The 24879-nt window shown below is 38.5% G+C and overlaps 1 protein-coding gene and 1 long non-coding RNA gene across 17 annotated transcripts in view; one reads left to right on the forward strand and one right to left on the reverse strand.

Annotated features, from left to right (window-relative positions):
- CFAP20DC (CFAP20 domain containing) overlaps positions 1 to 16053 on the reverse strand; it is a 230554-nt gene extending 214501 nt beyond the window's left edge. For 10 of the 15 annotated variants that reach the window (XM_045493411.1, XM_045493403.1, XM_045493402.1 and 7 more), the window contains exons 1-4: positions 15719 to 16053; positions 13879 to 13968; positions 10879 to 10972; positions 2635 to 2707 (exon numbers count right to left, since the gene is read on the reverse strand). In XM_045493411.1, coding sequence (XP_045349367.1) covers positions 2635 to 2707; positions 10879 to 10972; positions 13879 to 13968; positions 15719 to 15739 — 278 coding nt within the window. In that variant the 5' untranslated portion in view covers positions 15740 to 16053. Of the gene's footprint in view, positions 1 to 2634; positions 2708 to 10453; positions 10515 to 10878; positions 10973 to 13878; positions 13969 to 15718 lie in introns of those variants that run through there. The other 5 variants (XM_045493414.1, XM_045493408.1, XM_045493407.1 and 2 more) reach the window with 1 other exon arrangement.
- Positions 16054 to 16219: 166 nt separating this feature from the next.
- Positions 16220 to 24879, forward strand: part of LOC123605808 — a 117893-nt gene continuing 109233 nt past the window's right edge. Inside the window, exon 1 of one of the 2 annotated variants that reach the window (XR_006715894.1) lies at positions 16220 to 16441. This is a non-coding gene — a long non-coding RNA (uncharacterized LOC123605808). The remainder of the gene's footprint in view (positions 16442 to 24879) is intronic. The other variant, XR_006715895.1, reaches the window with a different exon arrangement.

A 24879-nucleotide genomic window follows, 5' to 3' on the forward strand; every position in this document is an offset into this window, starting at 1 on the left:
AGTGTCGGCTCAGGACATGATCTCACAGTTCATGAATTCAAGCCCCACATCAGGCTCTCTGCTATCAGTGCAGAGCCTGCTTCAGATCCTCTACCTGCCTCTCTCTATGCCCCTCTTCCATGCGCGAGCAGGCATGCATGCTTCTCTCTCAAAAATAAACTTAAAAAAAAAAACAAAAAAAACTAAAGCCATTTGAAAAATCCAAATACTTGTTTGTCCATGTGGGTATGAGAAAAAAACAATCTATGACTACAGTCAAATGAACTCAAAGTCTAATAATTAATTCCACCATATGTTTCCCTACCCTTACATCAGCCGAGAGCATTCATTAATAATAGGGTAACAGAGGCGCCAGGGTGGCTCGGTCAGTTGGGTGTCTGACTTCGGCTCATGTAATTCACGGTTCGTGAGTTTGAGCCCCGTGTCAGGTCCTGTGCTGACAGCTCAGAGCCTGGAACCTGCTTCAGTATCTGCCCCACCCGACCTGTGCTCTCTCTGTATCTCAAAAATAAACATTAAAAAAATTTTGAAAAAAAAATAACAGGGTAACAAAGTGATAGGCTATTCACATCAGCTGCTCTCTTGCTGTGACTTAAGTTAAACCTAACATACTTGTCAATTTCTCAATAATTGAAGCTTTAGTTATTATCAACTTAGTTAAAACAGTGTATTGCCTAGGCTAGGGTGATAAGCTCAAGTATTTGAGGACACAAATAAAGCTTAATTTCGCATAGAAAAAGAATGCTCATCAGCAGAAGATTCTGCTCCAAGATCAAGCCAAGAGTCTTACACAGCTTTGATCAGAAGACCAACCACCAGTGCCTCCACTGCTGCTTCCTAAGAATCTAAAAGCACCGTTGGTAGAGATCAGAAGAAAAAAAGGCACTGCACTGGATTTCTATATAAGAAACTTAATAAGCTTAAAAATAAAATATAGTTTGCCTCCTTCCATTTGGTAGGAAACCACTTTCCCTTACACTGGAAATAAAGCTTTATATGGTACTCTGTACCTTTAGAATGCCTTTGGAGAGTCTTGAAAATGCTTTTTCTGCAGAACCAGGGAAAGATACATAAGAGCATCAAATAATTTTTTGGTCCTGTTACTATAAGAACTATTTTAAAGAATTATGGTAATCATGGCAGAGGACGATAGAAAATCTTAGATATTTACTGAGGTTTAAAGTTGAATAAAACGAAGGCAAAAAATTGTTCCATCTGTCCTTTGTCTTTCAAGAAAACAAGACTGTATATTATTACCTAAAATTCATATTTTTCCAACATATGCACAAATCACTAATAATGTACTTCGCATAAACAAAGAGAAAAGAATAACCTGAAATTTATGTTATTCTCATTTTATTAAGAAAGCTCTTCTTTCCTCTGCGCTTGCACCAATATAACTAGTACAAAATTACCTTCATTAGTAGGAAAAGTTATTTATTCCAGCAGGGAAAATAAAAGACTAAGCTTAGGTACTGGACAGCTATTAATTACAAAGAGAAATGAGAAAATACCATATCTTAAGTCTAAAGTTTTAACAAATGTGCAAATTTGTTAGTGAAATTGTAAGGAATATTCCACGCTATATGAGTACATAAATCAATGCATTATTTCCATTCTCACAATCATCTCAGGCCACAGACAGCTCAAGTGAATTAAAGTTGTATATTCTCATTTTTCCTAAAACAATCTGTTCATAGCAAGGCTATTCAAAACAAATATATTCCAGAGCACGGGTAGCTCAGTAGGTTAAACACCTGACTCTTGATTTTGGATCAGGTCATGATCTCACAGTTCCTGAGATCAAGCCCCATGTTGGGCACTGCACTGACAGCATGGAACCTGCTTGGGACTCCCTCCCCAATCCCTCTCTACCCCTCCCCAGCTCTCTCTCTCTCTCTCTCTTTCTCTCAAAAATAAACAAACATTTTTTAAAAATAATAAAATAAAATATATTCCAAGCCATTCATATATCAACACTGAGGGCCAGTATTTCTAGACTAAATAACTACTTTTTTTTAAGTTTATGTATTTATTTTGAGAGAGAGACAGAGAGTGCGTGTGTGCACATGCAGGAGGGGCAGAGAGAGAAGGGGAGAGAGAGAGAGAGAGAATCCCAAGCAGGGTCCGAACTATCAGTGCAGAGCCCAACGTGGGGCTCAAACTCACAAACCATGAGATCATGACCTAAGCCAAAATCAAGAGTCAAGATCAAGATGCTCAACTGCTTGAGCCACATTAAGTAAATAACTTTAAAATGAGGTATTTCAATCCATTGTAATCCAAACATAGTTTTCAATAGCATAGAGTACAAAGTTATCCCTCATTTGAACCAAAAGTTCAAACTTATAAATTATTTTTTTCTTCATGTTATAGGTTGTTTATTGTCAAATCCATAGTCCTTTGATATTTTCTTAAACAGATGAAATTTGCTTTTTTCCCCTTGGGAAATGACAGACTATAGAGATAGCTGAGAAATACGATTAAATTAGTTTAATTACTTCATGTCGGCTTGGTAAGTCACTGCTCTTTAATGCAAAAACTGCCACTTGTAATTAATGACTGTCCATACTGGTTCAATTGATCAAATGTCTAATACACATAAAACATTGAAAGAAGTTCTGTATATCTTACAGCAATTCAGTGGAGAAGTCTTGTCCCAAGGGTATGTAAATCTGAAGTACAAGAAACCTCTGGATCAGTCCAACTAGAATGAGAGAGGAAAAATATACATTAATATGTCCCAACCATTTATATGTGCATATAAACACACACAACCACACACATTCAACAATCTGAAGCTTTTAACGTTTCAGTAATACAGACCTGTAATAACACTACCCAGGAGTTACAGCCTCATTATAAAAGCAAAAAAGTTGATGAAAATCAAACGAAACTCTAACAACAAATGTTGCCTTTTAAAGTCCCATCTGTAGGGTGAAATTTTTATGAAAAATTAAAAAATAGTAATTTTTTATTTACTATTTTTATTAGGTTGCAAGAGAATGTACACAGAGGACTGCATTCAACAGAAACATATAAAATTAAACTACAGATTCCCATCAAGGCAGCCATAAAAGCGTGTGGCAATTATTTTTATCCACTGACAGTTTTAACTGTACTAAACAACTTAATAGAAAACAATAGATCAAGAAAAACAATTCTAATTATGACAAGTACAACTGAAGGTTTGATGAGCCATATCTAGTTCATATGGTTTTAAATGTGTCTACAGTGAGATGGATGGAGGAACGTAGTTTCATTTATAATACCTTTTGTTAATTTAACATACTTTTAATTAATTCAAAGCTCACAAACTGCAAACTGCTTTTATTCTCCATCACCAGCTTCATCTGAATTAAAAATATATGAAGAAAAGCCAACCCCTACGGCACTTTTGACAGCTGAAGTGTACAACTGTTTGAAAAACCAATTGATTTTATATTACCTCTTCAGACCTACTCACTTAATTCCTTTTCTCTTAGGTTTTGAACCTTTGCTTGATCTCTCAATTAACGATGCTCCTAATGGATGTTTTAGAATCACTTCCTCCTAAAACATCCCTTTTAGGAACTTTTTTCCTCATGTGGGACTTCGTTAGGAAATGGAAATGTTTTCACTTATCTGTGAACCTGTCCTACAAATCTAATAGTATAGGGCAATGCTTGAAGAGGCAACTGGTCTAAGATGCACATTATTTTCTATTTATTCTGACTTAGGAGGCTTAACAAATTTAAGTATTTTAAAGTAACAATACATGCTTGGATAGTCTATATATACCTTCTTGTTTAGAAATTCCTTCAGTGAACTGTTTTGCAACATTCCTGAACAACTTAGAGTTTCTACATTTTCCCTGAAATTTAGTTTCTAAAAAACAAACATATTAGGTCAAGTCTGCTTACTACTTTTTAAATCAGACATTCAAGGATAACTTTTACTTATGTCAAGCTTATAAACTGCTCCAGAGAGCCATCCATAGACTAGCAATACAATGGCATTAGGGAGTAACAGGCTCTGACCTTTGAAAATTCTCTAGGAACAGGATTTTACTAAATTTATGGAAAAAGTCAGCGAGGCAACCTGAGCTCTGGACTACAAAACCAATGTGAGACACCAAAAACGAGGCCAACTTGAATAAACCATCATTAATTAATCTCTCTCTTGCATCTTCCACTGATTTTTCTATTGCACAACGGCCTCTGTATGTAGAGCTGAGAGAGCACCTGGATAAATGAAATCAGTCTTCACAAAGGTCCCTAAGTTGTGTCCCACATCTCACTGAATCAGCACTGCTCTCTTCAAACACAAGGAGCTCCACATATAGGGCATTTTCCTGTGAACATTTTTAGATCTGAAAGACACTTGCTCTTAAAAAAAGAAAGCTTTGTAATTCTACTTTCTCACATACAGAAGCCCTAGTTTCCAAAAGGCTTCACTTCTAAGATTAAAAGAAGTATGACAACACCATATGGTGATGATCTGACAAAGTAAAAAGTACTTTAATAACATTTGACATACACTGATCCTGTGTGTCAGAAATGCTAAATAAACTCCCTAGTAATTTTTTTTTCCAGTGGCCTAGTAAATTTAAACTGACTCTTCATGTCTACCTTATATTGAAAATCACTCTAACTAATGCTGAATGTGAACTACTAGTAGTCCAAAAATGCCCGAGTATATAAAAATTCATAAAAATCTAGTTTTTTACTGAAATACACAGGTTTCTGCAGTTTTCTAATCTGTTTTCTGCTGAAATTAATTACCGCTATTTTTAAGGGCTCAGGTCCTTTTTTCCTTTGAATATTTTCATATGCATTTAACTGGTAAAGCACCATTCATTTTTAAATTTTTTTTTAATGTTTATTTATTTTTGACAGAGAGAGAGAGAGAGAGAGAGAGAGAGACAGAGCATGAGCAGGGGAGGGGCAGAGAGAGAGGGAGACACAGAATCCGAAGCAGGCTCCAGGCCCCGAACCATCAGCATACAGCCTGATGCGGGGCTTGAACTCACAGACTGTGAGATCATGACCTGAGCCGAAGTCAGATGCTCAACCAACTGAGCCACCCAGGTGCCCCAGTACACCATTTGTTTTTTAAGCAGTGGGTTTTATAGCTGTTCCCTCACAGCCAGTAACAGTTAGATGCTGAACACATACCTCACGAGTGTTTGTTTTACCATCTAAGAGTTTGGGACTAGAACACTGCAAGGTAATCCTTTCCATATGCCCTGTTAAGGCACAGCTGAAGCTATTTCCTGGTTCCCAGCGTAGTCCCAGCACAAAGAGCCTGCTAAAGTCCACTCTCCTACTTCAACCCAGAAGATGGTAAACGGCTATGCCTGTGTTACTGGGCATTCCATATTCCTCGGGCAAATCAGAAAACCTTTCTGGGCTCTTTCACTTTTGTGTGTAAAAATGGGTTAATAAATTCGATCTGTACCTCACAGGATTATCTGTATGGATTAAATTAGATCTATCATTCAATAAAGATTTATTAAGCATCTACTACATGCCAGACTCGATGTGGAGATTTTTGTAGTGACTAAGACAGCCACGGTCTCTGCTCTCTTGGAACTTCTAGTTCCAGGAAGAAGATCAGGGTGCAATGAAAGCATATAATCCTGGGTCGTTGGAGGAAAGAGGATGATGAGTGAAGGTTCTCTGGCAGAAACAACATTGGAATTCAGCTGAAAAGAATAAGCAGGGGTTGAGTAGGCAAGGCAGATGAAGGAACACATATTACAGGGAGAGGGAATACTCCATCATGTGATGAAAGAAACCATGGTATAATGGATGGATTGAAAGACCTAAAGAGCTGGTAGGAGAGTCAGAAAGGGAAAAGCAGCAGGAGGTAATTCTGGCAAATAGCTAGGATCTCAATCTTTCAGGACCATGAAGGCCAGCCAAAGGATACAGGTCATCCCAAAATCAATGGGAAGTCACTCATCCATTCATTAATTTATCCCACACAGATTTATTGAATGTCTACTATGTGTTGGGCACTATTGTAGGTGAACAAAACACACTGAATTTCTGTGCTGAGGGTGTTTGCTTTTTGGTAATGGTGAGAAAAACAATTGGAAAAAAAAACAACAACCCTAAGAAACAAACAGCATGTTAAATGGTGAAAGTACTATGGGAAAAAGTAGAGAAAGGTAAAAGGGATCAACAGTGTGTGGAAGGGATATAAATTACAGGGCAGATGGGTCTCGCACGGAGAAGATGACTTTTTTTTTTTAATTTTTTTTTTTTTGAGAGAGAGAGAGAGAGAGAGCGCACACGCGCGCACACGTGCGCGTGCACATGAATGGGGGAGGGGCACACAGAGAGAGGGAGACACAGAATCTGAAGCAGGCTCCAGGCTCTGAGCTGTCAGCACAGAGCCCAATGTGGGGCTCGGACTCAAATGGTGAGATCATGACCTGAGCCCAAGTTGGACGCTTAACTGACTGAGCCCCCCCAGGAGCTTGGAGAAGATGACGTTTTAATAAAGGCCTAAAGGAGGGGAAAGGGTGAGCCATGCAGCTATTTGGCAAAAGAAAGCTCTAGGCAGAGGATTACCAGCTTATGCATAGGTGCTAAGGTGACAGGGCAGCAGGCTATGTTTGAAAACAGCAGGGAGACCTGTATGGTTGTAGCAGAGTTAACAACAGAAAGAGTAATTGGAGGTAAGGTCAGAGAGCTAAGAGGGCACCAAATACTGCAAGGTCCTACAATCTTTGGTTTTTAACCAAGAGAGATGGGGCATTTTCAGGAGAGGAGAGCCTTATAGTTCAAAGTACTGCTCTAGCTGTGAAACTGACAACAAACTGTAGGGAGGAAAGTAAAAAAATACAGGGAGACCAATGAGAAGACAGCTGCATGAGACATTCCAAGCATGAAGTAACGGTAGCATTGGCGGGGACAAGAAGTAGTAGACTCTAAAACTAAGTTAAAGATAGAACCAACAAGATCTTCCTGATGGAAGGAATGAAGAAAAGAAAAATTGGACTGACGTAAGTTTTTTTGAGCCACTGAAAAGACAATTTGCTAACAACTGAGATGTGGCTGTCTACAGCAGTACGAGTAATTTCTAGGGTTAAGCAGTCCAAGTAGAAATGCCATACTAGCAACTGAAACTACAAGTCTGGAGTTTGAGAGGGAAGTCTGATTTGGAAATAAACGTAAGCTGGAGTAAGACAGAGATGGCATTTAAAACCATGAGACTAGCACTGATAACCAAGGGAGGAAATGCAGAAAGAGGGTAAAGGATCAGGTCCACAGGCACTGCAACATTAAGCTGGGTTGAAGAGAAGAGGAAGAACCATGAAAGGAAACTAAAAAGGAAGACCAGTGAAGTAGAAAGGGAACTAGGAGGATGGGCATCCTGGAAGATGAATGAAGAAAAGGGTGTCAACTTTATCAAATGGTGTTGATATGTTAAGCAAGATGAGGGCTGAGAATGAGCCACTGGATTCAGAAATAGAGAGATCACTAGTGACCTTGACAAGAGCATCCTCAGTAGAGTGGTGAGGTCAAGGCCACTGAAGGGTTTTAAACAGAGCAAGTCATAATGACATTTATTTTAGAAAGAATACCAAAATGGGAGTTGGGGGGAGGCCTGGGGGAAACCTCATAAAGATGACCTCATCCTCCAGAGCAGCTGAAACTCGATAAACACAAGGCTTCAGGGATGCTGATCCCAAAAGACACACCATTGGATCCAGATGCCACTGGCAAAGAAAACAGTAATTTCAAACAAAAGCCTTAAACAGAAAGTCCTGGGACAGACCATCCAAATGATAAGTCCTGGGACAGACCATCGACATGTCCGCATGTGACAGAGCTGCTTCTCATAGGGGCAGCTCCATAGTGTGATCCAGGATGAAGAGTAGCATGGAATTATTTATTTAGTTAATCATTTACTTAAGTCTGGTTAGGAAGGCGAACTGGCTATAATCAGAAATTATGACCCAAATTGTTACAGTTTCTTAATGTGGACCCTTTAACAAACTTAACAAGCACCAACTATATATGATATGCTAAGTCAGGTGTACGAAAAGATGGTGCAAGATTCGTGCACCGGAGAAGTGTATAATCTGATCATCAATATCACATTTTCCTTTATTTGATAAGATGTTAAGTAAAAAACAAGCAAAACTCTGGCATTCAGAGATGTTCAGATATAATTCAGAAATATCATTACTTAAAATGAAAAGTTAGGGGCGTCTGGGTGGCTCGGTCAGTTAAGAGTCCGACTCTTGATTTCGGCTCAGGTTATGATCTTATGGTCATGAGATTGAGTCCCACTTTGGGCTCCGCATTGGGCGTGGAGCTTAAGATTCTCTCTCTCCCTCTTCCTCTGTCCCTCCTCTGCTACCACTCTCTCACATGTGCTTTCTCTCAAAAAAATGAAAATAATGAAAAGTTAAACATACTTACTTTCGTCATTAAACTTTTTTCCTAAGTACCTAAATAGTAGGAAACACATATGGGGTACCTAATGTCAAGTTTGCATAAATAAAGTGGATGTTTACTCTTAAAATAGGAGTATATAATGGTAACTGAATTAAATTTAGAAATGTTAATTGAAAGCTAATTCTCCATTCAAGACACACCATTTAAGTTTAACAACAGCTTCACTTAGAAGGTCATTTTATACTAGTAAAAATAGCTATAAAGTTCTGTTATCAAAAATTACAAATAATTAATCTTAAAGGCATTAGTACAAGGCAGACTCTGTAAACTGTTCCATTTGTTATAGTACCACACATGCTACAGAAGAGCCAGATTAATTTTTAATTGCAGGGCATTGTACAAGAAATACATTAAAAGAGTCTTCTGTTTCTTCCAATTAAAACTATCATTTTTCCTTTTAAAAAGCAATTATAACACGTTAAATTTGTTTTATTTCTAAAAAAAAAAAAACTTACATAAATGTAGGTAAAGGGAGCTTGTCTTTAGTCACTGAGCCTCTGGTAGAGGAGAAATCTTTCTCAGATCCAACTGAGAAAGGTTACCAGAAGTGATTTGAGATTATTGATAACATGATTATGTGCATAGATGCTAAGGGCATTACACAGAAGTATAGGCCAACAAGAGACCTTGGTTTAGAACAAAGTCATGTTCCTGCAAATCAGATATATTCATCTCACAAAGTCAATATCCTTAAAAAAGAGATGGACCATGTCTCCTGTAGTAAGAATAACCTACAGTTTCAGGCATATTTCTCTGGCTCACCTTACTTAGTTCACCTCATTTATAAGCATATACATTTTTTTTTAATTTTTTTTTTCAACGTTTATTTATTTTGGGGACAGAGAGAGACAGAGCATGAACGGGGAAGGGGCAGCGAGAGAGGGAGACACAGAATCGGAAACAGGCTTCAGGCTCTGAGCCATCAGCCCAGAGCCTGACGCGATATAAGCATATACATTTTTGAGGAAATAATTAAAAAAAAAAACTCTACTGTTTAAAAAAAACAGGAACTAGGAGGAAATCATAATTTTAAAATGGTAGCAAATTAATTAAAATTATTTCAAAAAGATTATCCCTTCTCTTTCAGGTTCTGTTTCTTATTTTAGAAAGAAACACTGGCAAACCATTTTAAAATTAATCACCTTCCATCCATAATTTCTATGATTTGGTTTATGTGTTAGAAATCTAAAATATACATGCAGTAGCTTGAAGTGGTAGCTAAAGCAGAGCCTGTGAAAGTTTGTGAAGCTAAATCAAAAGGAGAAAATCCAGTACCAAGAACAGATCTTTTCATAACTTTTTTTTTTTTTTTGAGAGAGAGAGTGCAAGTAGGGGAGAAGGGAAGAGGGAGAGAAGAGAGAATCATAAGCAGGCTCCATGCTCAGGGTGGAGCCAGACAGGGGCACTTGATCCCATGACCCTGGGATTAAAACCTAAGCCAAAATCAACAGCTGGACATTCAACTGACTGGGCCATCCAAGTGCCCCTCAATCAATGTTCTTAATTGATAAAGGAACAGATAAGTAAATGATTAACATAAAAAAATAACTGGCTGCTTATACTTAATAAACCACCTGAAATCTATAGTTAATAAATACATAGCATAAAGTTGATGAAAATCTGATTAATCATTGTGAAAAACTATATTTCTTACATTGCCATCAGTTTACTCAAAGCCCAATTTGATAGGTGATAGAGTCCTGAATTTTAACCTTGGTTCTGCCAATAACTGGGCTTCTGATCGTAAATTCAGGTGATCTCTCAAGGTTCCTTCTGCTTTAAAATGCTGATCCGAATTTCCAATGTAAGAATTGAAAATCTACTCTTTGGGCTTTTGTTGAAACACATTTATATCTAAACATATTAAACATTAATATTCCTAATGGTATTACAAGTTGATGTGTCATTAAATAATGCCTTCTATAGTTTCTTACACAACTTTTTCTCATGAATTCATTCCTATCATTTAGAACTCCTGAGTTTATTTCAAAGCTTACCCTTAACTCTCTGATTTCTTGGTGAGGAGCCAACCTCAGTGTGTTCATTGCAAAAGAACCACTGTCAGGATTAAGAGAGTTAATAAATGTGAAATGCTAGGGAAATCATAGGCACATACTGATTACTCAATAACTATCAGTACTATGATAATCAATGGCTATCAAATAATCTTCTAAATCTTCTTAAAAATACTTCCAGATTTCAAACTAACATTGAAACAGAATATATGTATTTATATAATATTTATATATATTCAATACATATTATATAAAGCCTGGCAAAGGTTACTTCCTAAATTAAAAACAAGCCTATCACTTTAAGTAAACAGATGCCAGTAAAAATCAAACTAATGCCTGTGTAGTAGACCTAAAAGTATAACTTTAAGAATCAAACGTTAAGCTCTAATATTAAAAATCTTACTTACGGATTTGCTTATTCTCCTTTGGTAACTGGATTTTGTTTGTTTGGCTGCTGCCTTCCAGGACAAACACAAAGCTTTTAGCTTCTTTATCAAACTCCTGTAGAACAAAAATATAAACAATGGTATTTGGCTTCTATTATAAAATTGGAGCTGCAAACCCACAGAAAAAAAGTCCCAGAGTCAAATGACTTAAAAGTAGGCTCAGGCCTTGATGATACTTTCACCCTGAAATGTCCTGGGAACTGGACTACAGAAGCCACACTATGTCACTTGACAAATCCTCTTGTATCAAGAAACTCTTGCTCCCAAACTGTAAGAAGTTCCCCAGTTTCAGGGATTCCCGCTACTAATTTAGTTTCCAGAGCTTAGTTACTCTTCCTCTCACTTTATTTATGTATTTCTAATGGCACAGGCTGAACATCACTCTGTGTTACAGTACAAAAAAAATCATCTACGGGTGCCTGGGTGGCTCAGTCGGTTAAGTGTCAGATTTCAGCTCAGGTCACCATCTTGTGTTTCACGAGTTTGAACCCCGTGTCAGGCTCTGTGCTGACAGCTCAGAGCCTGGAGCCTGCTTCAGATTCTGTGTCTCCCTCTCTCTCTGCTCCTCACCCACTTGTGCTGTCTCTCAAAAATAAATAAACATTAAAAAAAATCATCTAACCTAAACTGTATCCAGTCCATAAGTTCCTTGGTGCCTGGCCATGGCTCATACAGAATTAATTATTGCTTTATTTTACTAGTGCCCTAATGTGAAGTTCTATGTATCACCTACTTAAAATCAGTACAAAGCAAAGTGTTAACAATTAAGGTAACTTAAAAAAAATCTAATGTAGGAGAAACATAAACAAAACAAAACCTGAAAATAAAAAGCCTCCTTATACATGACAGTCCAATTTACATGACTTAAAGTGGGAATAGAAATTTTTTTCTATTTTTTTGAAGCAAATTCGAAATCTGAGTATAAATACCTGTTATAATATTTCACAGATCCTACAAATCTTCCATTCTGTATGTGTTAAGAAATGCATTGTAACTAATGGCTGCTAAGAATTAAATAACATTAAAATAAATCTGTACTGTATCCATCACAACAGCATCTCTCACGTATTTGAAATGAACACACATAGACTGAGTGTATTATTTATTCCATCTATACACAAGTTAGGCATATACTTAAAACCTTTCAACAGCTTACCCAAATCATCAACACAGTCCATAACCCGCCACGTGGTCTGGTCGCTGCCCGGTTTTTCAAACCTCAATCTCTCTCTCTCTCTCTCTCTCTCTTTTTTCAATCCTGGCCTTAGTGGCCTTCTCGCAATCTCTTAAAAATTCTAAGCTCTCTCCTGCACAAGGAATTGGTATGTGCTTTTCCCTTTACTTGAAACACTCTTCTCTCTACCAGCCCCACACAGTATATAGTTAGCTCTTAGAGATCCAATGTCATTTCCTTGGGGAAGCCTTTCCTACACTCCCTGCTCTATACCATCAGAGCATCTTTTAACTCTCATTCACAGTTCAGAGCTGTAGGATTTTAAGCAAGTTGCTTACTCTCTCTATGGCCTCAGTTTTAGCATCCAGAAAATTGGCATAAAGTGCCTATCTCACAAGACTACCGTATAGATACATATAACGTGCTTAATGCTGGACTTGGCAAACAGTAAGCACTCAGTTAACAGTAGCTTTAAAGAGTTTTCCATAGAACAAGGCCCACAGAAAGATATTCTTCTCTTTAGTTGTATAGGAGAGAAGAGAAAGAGAAAAGGATAAGGATGGATATAGGTTTTTAGATCTGGTGGCAGCAAGCTGAGATAGTTTCAATCTGATGGCATCAGTTTGCCCTGTGAAATGGGGTGTGAGGTCTTCTGGTGAGTCATTGAAGAGGGCCTGTCCTGGTTATAGGTTCGGAAGTAGGGGGTAGGGAGAATTGGTGGTTGAAACCCTGAAGATAATGAAGAAATAATCATTTTAGGGGCACCTGGGTGGCTCAGTTGGTTGAGCATCCGACTTCGGCTCAGGTCATGGATCTCGGGGTCTGTGGGTTCGAGCCCTGCATCAGACTCTGTGCTGACAGCTAAGAGCCTGGAGCCTGCTTCAGATTCTGTGTCTCCCTCTCTCTCTGCCCTTCCCCTGCTTGTGCTCTGTCTCTTTCTCAAAAATAAAATCACATTAAACATAATAATAATCATTTTAAAGACTAAGAGAACATAAAAAGAGAACTTTCCAGGCTGTTCACGTTGAATTTATAGTAATATTAATCTAAGAGGCTATAGATATTTTCTCCAAAGTTATTGAGGAGCCCCAAAACCAGCTCAGAAAAGATAAATGACTGGGGATTCTGAGACGGTTGGCCTTTGTTAGGCAAGCACTATGAAAGAACAAAAAGCAAGGGCATTCAAGGTTTTGCCCAGGAAGTGACTGAAATTACAGACTGTGGATTCTGGGCTAGAGAGTAAAGGAAGTGAAAACAGAGAACGTACAAGCCTAAATAAAACTAAGCACAGGGGAAGTAGAAAGCCCAGTGGCCTAAAGGTCTCAATTAGATTGAAGAACAAATACAGTGAGTAACTGAGCAAACAACCTTAAGAACTGAAGCTCGGGGGCAGAGGGGCATGTCTCAATGTCTTACTGATTTCAGAGGCCCTGCAGTTTGCAGTGATAAGGTCCAGGGCATGAGAGTAGCAGTGGGGGCTGACACAGAGCCCAAGAGGTTGTTAAGTGAAGAAATCAAGAAATTGGGAGGCACAAGGTTTGGAGAGATATTCCTCACAAACACTGAAGTCACCTGAAACAACAACAGGACTTGGCTTACAGAGAAGGGTTATGAGCCCTGTGCCAAAGCCTTAAAGGACTGAGGAGTGGTTTCTGGGAGAGCTGCAGCCAACAGCATCATGAATGAACCAGTAAATACAGTTCTGAAACCTTATCAAGTCCCTTTTGTTATAACCTTCATTCTCATTTCATTCCAGGCTTTAGGTGCCTCTAGCTTCCAGCACTTACTTTCCAAATCACAGAGGGACTGCCAAGGATCTTCCATTTTGCTCCAGGATTTTTGCCCTGAGCACTAAAGATTTCAACAAATGCACCTCCCTAGAAAACAAAAACATTAAACATGTTTAAATTATAGCGAAAGGCAGTACTAAGGAGGAAATAACACCCACCACAGAGTCTATAACTGCTGTTCCAGGCATCTGTCTGTTGAGTAGATCTGGGAAGAAACATTTCCCCTGTTATAACTCCTACATTATACCCTGATTGTACTTAAGCCACAACCATTCTGATTTGGGTCACCTTGGAGAAATGGTTTAAGGAATTTTTTTCAAAGCACAATATACATTAAATTATGTTATACAAACCCTACAGTCTCTCAGTGTGGGGTTCCTTTACATGCCATGTATAAATCATGCTTACAAAACATTCTAGTCATGTCTGACTAAAGGGTTTAAACTCAACTCTAGAGCCAGGCTAAAAAATTCTGATAAATTATCCGTGGCTACAAGCTTTTCAGTCACACTGACCAGAGCTCCAACACTAGCTTTGGCATTTATTAAATGTCCAACCTTGAGAGCTACTTAACTTCTTGATTCTCCATCTGTAAAATGGGTTGTTGGATTACACGAGATTCTCCATCTGTAAAATGGGTTGTTGGTAAATAGACCATCAAGCACAATACCTTGTACATAGCAAGGGCTCAATAGTGTCAGCAATAATTATTCAAAAAAAGGGCAAATTGAATATATTGGCACTGGTCAATAAAAAAGCTTGGGAAAGAGTGAGGGATGGGAGACAATTCTTATTCTGAGCATTCCTAGATCTTTGCAGATATTTAATATAATTTGGAAATCTATAAAACCTGTACAAGAAAAATAGAGAATCATTTCTATAGACATGTGTTCCCTATTGTAAACCTGAGAATATGGAGGGCCATGCTTATGTAAAAATACTGAACACATAACTGAATATCCATAAGCTTTAATTATCAAAGAAAAGAATTAAGATGATTATCTCTGAGGAAGAGTTAATTGCAAGAAATTGAGAATCTGAAATGAAGGCTAAATATGCTTTTCTTTTATAGTCTGTTTTAATTATAAGCAGCAGATGAGCAAATCTGTCTGATTTTTGTAAAGAATTTCCAGCTTTTAATTATTCCCAACAATATAAAGATATTTTGGCTTCTTAGTTTTAACACAGTCACATTAAGACACTTAATCTCTTACTTAGCCAGTATCATGTGCAAACTGTGTGTAGGTACTAATTACTATAAATTACTATAACTTCTGGAATTAGGTCATATATCAAAAAAAATTTTAAATCTGAGGCAGTTTTTTCTCTCCCTTTTTAAAGAAAGCTCCTTGTACCTCGAAAAATACTCCTCCCCTCTTCCTTCCGCTTTCTCTGATTTTACAAGTTTCCCACAGTGGGCATATGCTTTTTTATAGCAATATATTTTACTTATATTACGTGAGATACCAGTGTGTATCAATAGTGAGAGGCACTTGGTAAAACTCAAGATTTATGGGCTCTGCCCTTTAGATTCCGGTCTAGGAGGTCCGGTTGGGGGTTTAAGATCTGCATTTTAGTAAGTCACGGGCAATCCATACAGCTTGAAAAGAACTTGAGCTGACGACTGAACAAAAGCCAAATCACATGCCCAAACCTTGGCTGCCGCCTTCTTTTTTCTTTTGGAGTGAAGACCACACTCATCCAGTACTTCCTCCGCACCCAGAAAAAGACCCAGTTATGGGGGAATGGGGAGGGATCTTTGTCCTCACCCCGAATGCGAACTACCTCACCCTAGAGGAAAATACTATACACAGGTTGGAGAGTCGTTTCGGGTTACCTGGTACTCATTTTTGAACATTCCCGCAGGGGGCCCGGGGCTTGGGGGGCACGGAGTTCAGGGCGTCCAGGGAGTGGCGTGACCCTGATGGCTGGAAATCGGCGGGCCGGAGCCCCAGAGCCCGACCGCGGGTAAGGGAAGGGCTTCGTGCGTGGCCCCGACTCTTCTCAGCCCCTGGTCAGCTCCTCGTTGAGCCCCTGCCCCGCACCATTGCGACCCCCGCCTCAGGGGTGCCCAGGCATGAGATGGCGCAGCTGCCTGGGCGGGCTCCGGGCGGCCCCCTGGGGAGTGATTGTGTGCGTAACCTACGAAACGGGGAGCCCAACCACGAAGCCACCGAAAACCGCCCGCTCGCCCGGGAGAGACGGGCGCGCTCCCGCCGCCGCCCCGCCCCCGAATTCGATCGGAAAAGGGAGGGGCCGAGCGGCGCCAGCTATGGGGCCGCACCCATTGGCTCCCACGAGGCGCCTGCGCGTTGAGCTCTGTGGGCTTCTTGCCTATGGGCAAGTGAGACTACGCCGTGACGTCTTCGTTGCCCTGGCAACCTAGGGACACTCTTGGAGTTGTTGGACCGCCCAACCCGTGACTTGCGCTCTGTAAGGTCGTGACCTGTGTGTGCGGAACAAGCCTAAAATGAGCCTGGTTTAAGAGCTACCACAGGTGCTGGACTCTTCTAGAAAACCTGTCGCGTCGGTTTGGTCTCCTTTATAACACCGTTAACTGGTAGGTTGCTGAAGGAAAGAGGCGTGGAATTGTGGAACCCTCACATGGCCTTTGGTTCGAAGGTTCCCAAACTTGGTCTCATTGAGGCAGTTATAGGGACTGCTAGCCCCTTTCATTGTTTCAGAAGGCCCAAGGAAGTAGGAGTATTTTACTCAAAATCACTGCACATGTTAAAAAGCCAAGGGTTTTTGCTCAAAATAATAACTACATACAGTATTGAGTCAAGCACTTTCCTAAGTTTAACTATTCAGTTATTTCATTTAGTTTCTAGGTCAGAACCACTCTTATAAGGTTGTTATTATTATCAGTCTTTGGCTCAGAAAGGTAAAATAGCTTGCCCAAGATCACATGGCCAATAAGTGATGGAGCTGATTTGGTGCTCTTGTCTAATGTTGTACTCAAGGCTGAGTTAAATCCTGGTATAGTGTTATTAATAACCAGGTACCACTCATGGAGCGCCTACTACAGGCCAAGTGCTTCACAGGTCTACAACTGTGTGACGTTAAGGATTAGTGTTCTTTCAGCTGAGAATATTTCATTTCAGCATTGATTAGGAATTTACTCAAGGACATGATGTTACTTTTTAGTTATGACTAAGCCTGATACTCTAATTCACCAAAAAGTCTTAACTATTTGTGTCCCCTACAGTATGCCACCCACTGTGAATCATGCACAGCATGAGAAAATGAATGCTGTCTGGACCTGCCCCTTATCAAGGCTAAGAAAACTGATAAGGAACAAACTTATTTCAACACACTAAGTCTAACACTAGGTGTGTACACAGGCAGAGGTGAGGCTGCCACATAATGTTGCAGTAAAAATATCTAGAATCCAGAATCCCTGATTCCTAGAGCTCAAACCTAGTTCAATAAGTCTTTGGTTAGATTCTGTGCTGGACGCATTGGGAATTACGGCCAATAGACATCGTCTCTTGTCTTAATAAGTCTTGTTATCTACTGGGGACATTTATTCACTTATCAGATAATTCCTATGGTTGTAATATATGCTAGACACTATGCCAAGAACTAGGTATAGAGGAAAGGCCCCATCTCTATGGAGCTTACACATTCAAGGGGATGAGACACAATAAACATGTGAGTAAATAAATAATTACAGCTTGTGATAAATCCCACGAATCTGGTGATAGGGAGTAACATTGGAAGGGCGTATTAGTTTCCTGTGGCAGTTATAACAAGTTACCAAAAACTGGGTGCTTAAAACAACAGAAATGTATTCTCTCAAAGTTCTGGAGGACAGAAGACCAAAAATGAAGGTGTCAATAGGGCAGCACTCTTTTTGGAAGCTTTAGAGGACAATCTGCTCCTTGCTTCTTCCAGCGTCTTGTGGATTTTAGCATTCCTTGACTTGTGACTACATCTCTCCGGTCTCTGCCTCCATGGTCACAATGAATACCTTTTCTTTTTTGGTGTGTATATCTTCTCTCAGTATCTCTTACAAGGACTATTATGATGACATCTAGGACTCACTTGGATAATTCAGGTTTATCTCTTTATTGCATGATCCTTAACTTAGTCACATCTGCAGGACCTGTTTTCCAGATAAGAAAACATTCACACCTTCCAAGGGGTAGATGTGGGCATCTTGGGGGTTGAGAGGAGGTCCAATTTTTTGGCCTGACACGAACGGTGACTTTCACTATAATACAAAGAAGTTTTAGATAAGTGCCTTAAGAGAAGCAAAAAGTCAGTGTGAGTACAGGGGGAATCCAGGAGACATCTTAAGGCTTTTAACAATCTACCTGGGTCACTGAAAAGCATGTTGTAACAACAAAGCTGAAGAGAAACTCACAACTTTGTCCTGTGTTATTTTCTTTCTCTCCTTATCATTATCTGTATTTATTTGTTTATATGTTTATCATCTGTCTTAAGTTATTAGAAGGTAAATTTGATGAGGGCAAGGATTTTTTTCTATGTTCATCATTATATCTCATCTTCTAGAGTAGTGCTTGGCACATAATAGGTGTTTTGTAAACACATATTTATTGATTGAATTAAAGGAACCTTGTCCTTTCAAATTCACCATGTCCAAAATAAAACTTCTCCAGACCTGGGCCTTTTCCATCCTTCCCACTCTCACTAATACCACAGTGCCTCCTGTATCCTCTCTTCCTGTGGCATAGCAGCCTCCAAGATGGCCTCCACTGATCCACATCTTCTGGTATGTTTGTCCTTTGTGTAATCTCCCCTGGGAAGTGTACTGGCCCTAGCGACTCACTCTGATGAATATAGTATGATGCTGTTAGGTCATTTCCAAGAGTAGGTTACAAAAAGATATGATTTCCTTCTTGCTCAGCTGCTTTTACTCCCTTGCTCTGGTTCTTCTCCCTACTTCTGTCCTTATACAAAGAAATCAAGTTTCTATATTGTGAGTACCCCTGGAGAGGTCCATGTTGCAGGGAACTGATGTCTCCAGCCAAAAGTCAATGAAGACTTTAGGCCTGTCAGCAGTCACATGAGTTAGGTTTAGAAGTGAATCCTTCCCTGGTCAAGCCTTGAGGTCAATGCATCCCTGGTCAGTGCTTTCACTGCAGCCTTATGACTAAGCCAGAGCCAGAGGCATCCAGCTAAGTCATATCCTAATTTTTGACCCACAGAAATTATGAGGTATTTATTGTACACTAAATTTTAGGGTAATTTTTTTACATAGCAATAGATAAATAATACACTCCCATACCAATCCATCACCTAAACCTATTTATCTATCTATCTATCTTTCCTCCATTGTAGTCTCTACTTGGATTTACCTATGATTTGCTCTTCCCTGAACTACTATGATAGCCTCCTAATTCACACACCATGTTGGCTTCCCTTCAAACCCATCTGCACATTGCAGAGTCATATTTATAACACACAAATCCAGTCATATCAGTCTCTTGCTTCTAACCCTTTTGTGACTATAAACCTGTCTTCCTTTCCAGGTTCAATATATACAATATGCAGCCCCCTTCATTTCAGTTTCTTTTAGTTCTTCATGTTCAACATGTGTGCTTCCACTGTAGGGTGCTGATATGTTCTTTTGAATAGATTACTTTTGCTCCCTTTTTTCTTTGGTTAAGGCCTACTTCTGTCAACACAGAGTTTAGATCAGGGGTTCCTTTCTCAGGGACACCTTCTCTGATTTCCCTGACTCGATCAGATCCCCCTATTTATAAGTTCTCATAACATCTTAGTACTTAGCATTACTGAAATAATTGAAATTTTGTTGTGTTTATAATATTGGCCATCTCTGTTAGACTGTCGATTTCAAGAGAGCAGGGACCATACCTGTTTTGTTTACCCTTGCATTCCTAGGGCCTAGTATACTAGCTCAACCTTGTACCTGGTATAACAAAACATTAGTTCCCCTGGATGAGTGAATGAGGGAGGGAGGAGATGAAGGATAAATAGAATCCTAAAAGACAGGCATAGGCTTTGGTGTAGAGAAAACAAGAAGAGAGCAGTTGAAAATATGTTAAAGTAAATGGGTGAATTAATAATCTCAGTTTATTGATGGAAAAGCTAGTTATGGAGGTGATTAATCATAGTGCATCAGTAAGTCTCTTTACTCCGGTGTTTTTTTGTTATTTTATCACTGGTTTATTCAATTTAAGGCTAGAAGAAACCAGTATCATTTACTTCAATCTCCCTATCTCCTTGAGAGAAAGTAATTGTCCACTGTCCAGTTGCCCAGGGATTGAGTCATTGGGTTATTTCCTGACCCTCCTAACTCCAACAAGTTCAGGAGATTTATAATTGGACTTTGATTAACAAATAAGGGATAGGGCCTGTCCAGGCAATAGGCATTTCAAAGACTGCCTGACTCAGATCAAAGTTGTTTTGTCTATGGTGAAATCTACCCTTACCAGTGATAGTGGTGTCTATAAAGCAAAATTAGAGTGTGTACTACTTTAACAGTATGAACTCAAAATGAGAGCTAGGAAGAGACCCAATTTCACAATATCAGATGTTCTTGTTTGATCTGGATGAATGCAAGCCCATAACTAAACTCTTGGATTTGTCTATGACTTTAAGAATGACTACCAAAATTCAGCCCTGACACCAAAAACAAAAAAATAAACTAAAACAAACTTGGCTTAAGCCAAGTTATTTGTGTACATTATACAGTGAAACATTTTCTCTAATTTCTACAGTTTTTAAAGAAGTCAGTACATTTTGTAATTGTGCTAAATTGATTAACTTAATTTGACAACCTTAAGAATTAGGCACTATACAAGCTTTAAAGTGTTTGTCTTTGTTCTATAAAGAAAGCAATTTGGTGGTGTATTAATGTTATTAAAGGATATTGGATGACATTTAAAATGGAATAGACTACTGTTTTTGAGGGTGGTGGAATCTTTGTCAATACCTTCAAGTTAGATGCTATGATTATCAATTTGACAAGAAATAGTATTCTTTCGAACTAAGAATATACAGTGTTTACTACAATATAGTTGTAGCTTATATTTTGTTTGCAGTTCATAATCAAATTATTTGGCATAATGGGAAGGAAAAGATACTGGTTTGATGATCAAAGTTTGTTTTGCTGCACAATAATCTAGAAACATTTACTACTTGAAGAGTTATTTTATTCTATTTCCACATTATGGAATAACCTTATGAGTGACAATAATGCCAAGTTGATAGAATAATTTAAAAACTGTGACTATTTTATAGTTATAAAGTAAGTTGAGAAAAATTAGTGATACCTGAGTCATCCATCTGACTTTTGATTTGAGAGTAGTGATGTCTTCTTTTTTCAAGAAGGTGGGGTGTAGGGAAATATTTTGAGGGTTTTACTGTTGATAGATTTTTTCCCCCCTCTCTGGTCGATGAGGTTCTAATGACACTTTCCTGCCTATACCTTTAGATGACCAAATACTTCAAAATTCATGTATTAACTTGAAATTTCCCAAACTAGCTACTACCTGATGATTTTCTCAGGGGGAAAAAAAACTATTCCAGTAGTTGAATATTTAGGTATAAATACTTCTCTAAGATAGTTTTATAGAATAAGCACTTAGGTTTAGAAAAATGAATATAGTTGTAAAATGCATCCTTGAAAAGATTAAATGAAGTGAGCTGATTTTTTTTTCTTTTTTTAAATTATTTATTTTTAAATTTACATCCAAGTTAGTTAGTATATAGTGTAACAATGATTTCAGGAGTAGATTCCTTAATACCCCTTACCCATTTAGCCCATGTCCCCTCCCACAACCCCTCCAGCAACCCTCAGTTTGTTCTCTATATTTAAGAGTTTTTTATGTTTTGTCCCCCTCCCTGTTTTTATATTATTTTATATTATTTATATTATATTTATATTTATATTATTTTTGCTCCCCTTCCCTTATGTTCATCTGTTTTGTATCTTAAAGTCCTCACATGAGTGAAGTCATATGATATTTTTCTTTCTCTGACTAATTTCGCTTAGCATAATGCCCTGTAGTTCCAGCCACGTAGTTGCAAAGGCAAGATTTCATTCTTTTTGATTGCCGAGTAATACTCCATTGTATATATATACCACTTCTTCTTTATCCATTCTTCCATCGATGGACATTTGGGCTCTTTCCATACTTTGACTATTGTTGACAGCACTGCTATAAACATTGGGGTACATGTGCCCCTTCAAAACAGCACACCTGTATCCCTTGGATAAATACCTAGTAGTGCAGTTGCTGGATCGTAGGGTAGTTCTATTTTTAATTTTTTGAGGAACCTCCATACTGTTTTCCAGAATGGCTGCATCAGTTTGCATTCCCGCCAGCAGTGCAGAAGAGATCCTCTTTCTTCGCATCCTCGCCAACATCTGTTGTTGCCTGAGTTGTTAGCGTTAGCCATTCTGACAGGTGTGAGGGGGTATCTCATTGTGGTTTTGATTTGTATTTCCTTGATGATGAGTGATGTGGAGCATTTTTTCATGTGTTGCTTGGCCATCTGGATGTCTTCTTTGGAGAAGTGTCTATTCATGTCTTTTGTCCATTTCTTCACCGGATTATTTGTTTTTTGGGTGTTGAGTTTGGTAAGTTCTCTATAGATTTTGGATACTAACCCTTTATCTGATATGTTTGCAAATATCTTCTCCCATTCTGTCAGTTGCGTTTTAGTTTTGCTGATAGTTTCCTTCGCTGTGCAGAAGCTTTTTATTTTGAGGTCCCAATAGATCATTTTTGCTTTTGTTTCCCTTGCCTCCAGAGACGTGTTGAGTAAGAAATTGCTGCGACTCGGGGCGCCTGGGTGGCTCGGTCGGTTAGCCGTCTGACTTCGGCTCAGGCCATGATCTCACGGTCCATGGGTTCAAGCCCCGTGTCGGGCTCTGTGCTGACAGCTCAGAGCCTGGAGCCTGTTTCAGATTCTGTGTCTCCCTCTCTCTGTGACCCTCCCCCATTCATGCTCTGTCTCTCTCTATCTCAAAAATAAATAAACGTTAAAAAAAAAATTAAAAAAAAAAAAATTGCTGCGACTGATATCAAAGAGGTTTTTGCCTTCTTTCTCCTTGAGGATTTTGATGGCTTCCTGTCTTACATTTAGGTCTTTCATCCATTTTGAGTTTATTTTTGTGTATGGTGTAAGAAGTGTTCCAGGTTCATTTTTCTGCATCTTGCTGTCCAGTTTTCCCAGCACCAGTTGCTGAAGATACTGTCTTTAATCCATTGTATATTCTTTCCTGCTTTGTCAAAGATTAGTTGGCCATACATTTGTGGGTCTATTTCTGGGTTCTCTATTCTGTTCCATTGATCTGAGTGTCTGTTTTTGTGCCAGTACCATACTGTCTTGATGATTACAGCTGTGTAATACATCTTGAAGTCCAGGATTGTGATGCCTCCAGCTTTGGTTTTCTTTTTCAAGATTGCTTGGGTATTCAGGGTCTTTTCTGGTTCCATACAAATTTTAGGATTGTTTGTTCTAGCTCTGTGAAGGATGCTGGTGTTATTTTGATAGGGATTGCGTTGAATATCTAGATTGCTTTGGGTTGTATTGACATTTTAACAATATTTGTTCTTCCAATCCAGGAGCATGGAATATTTTCCCATTTTTTTGTGTCTTCTTCAATTTCTTTCATAAGCTTTCTATAGTTTTCAGTGTATAGATTTTTCACCTCTTTGGTTAGCTTTATCCCTAGGTATTTTATGGTTTTTGGTGCAATTGTAAATGGGATCGATTCTTTGATTTCTCTTTCTGTTGCTTCATTATTGGTGTATAGGAATGCAGCCAATTTCTGTGCATTGACTTTATATCCTGCAACTTTGCTGAATTCATGGATCAAGTTTAGCAGTTTTTTGGTGGAATCTTTAGGGTTTTCATATAGAGTATCATGTCATCTGCCAAGAGTGAAAGTTTGACCAAAGTGAGCTGATATTTAATACCAGTTTGTCTTTAAATATATAAATACTCTTTTGTTGTCAGAAAAAGTTGTTAGATCTCAGTAGCAAGTTTTTTCTTATATAACCTAAATATATAACCTATGTAACCTAAATATATATATTATAAATATAATAATATATAATATAACTAATATATTATATAATTACATTATATAAATATATTATATGTATTATAAATATAATATATGTTTTTCTTATGGAACCTAAAGATATAACCTATATAACTGGCTAACCTAAAGCCGGTTAGTGTTGACTCATGCTAAGAAGGCTATATAGAAAACAGGATATGCACATGCAAAAAAAAGAAAAAATGAGGTTGGACCCTTACCTTATGCTACATAAAAAACAAACAAACAACAACAACAAAAAACCTCAAAATGGATCAAAGACGTAAAGATAAAACTTAAGAACTATAAAACTATGTTTTAGAAGAAAACATAGAGGAAGAGCTTCATGTCACTGGATTTGACAATGATTTCTTGGATATGACATAAAAGCACAGGCAACAAATCTAAAAAAAGACAAATGAGACAACATTAAAATTTAAAACTTAACGTGCATCAAAGGACACAATCAGCAGAGTGAAAAAGCAGCCTGTGAAATGAGAAGAAACATTTGCAAATCATATATCTGATAATGTGTATATTTAGAATATACAAAGAACTTCTACAACTCTACAACAACAACAAAGCCACTTGATTCAAAAATGGGCAAAGGTCTTGAAAATATATTACAAATGGCCAATAATCACATGAGAAGTTGTTCAACATTACAAATCATCAAGGAATTGCAATTCAGGGGCGCCCGGGTGGCTTAGTCGGTTAAGTGTCTGACTTTGGCTAGGTCATGATCTTGCAGTTTGTGGGTTTGAACTCCAAGTCGGGCCCTCTGCTGACAACTCGGGGCCTGGAGCCTGCTTTGGATTCTGTGTCTCCCTCTCTCTCTGCCCCTCCCATGCTCATGCTCTGTCTCTCTCTCTCTCTCTCTCAAAAAATTTTAAAAAAATTAAAAAAAAAGGAATTGCAATTCAGAATCTTAATGAATTATCACCTCACACCCA

Source organism: Leopardus geoffroyi, chromosome A2 (genome assembly GCF_018350155.1).
Source record: "Leopardus geoffroyi isolate Oge1 chromosome A2, O.geoffroyi_Oge1_pat1.0, whole genome shotgun sequence".
Classification (NCBI taxonomy): Eukaryota; Metazoa; Chordata; class Mammalia; order Carnivora; family Felidae; genus Leopardus; species Leopardus geoffroyi.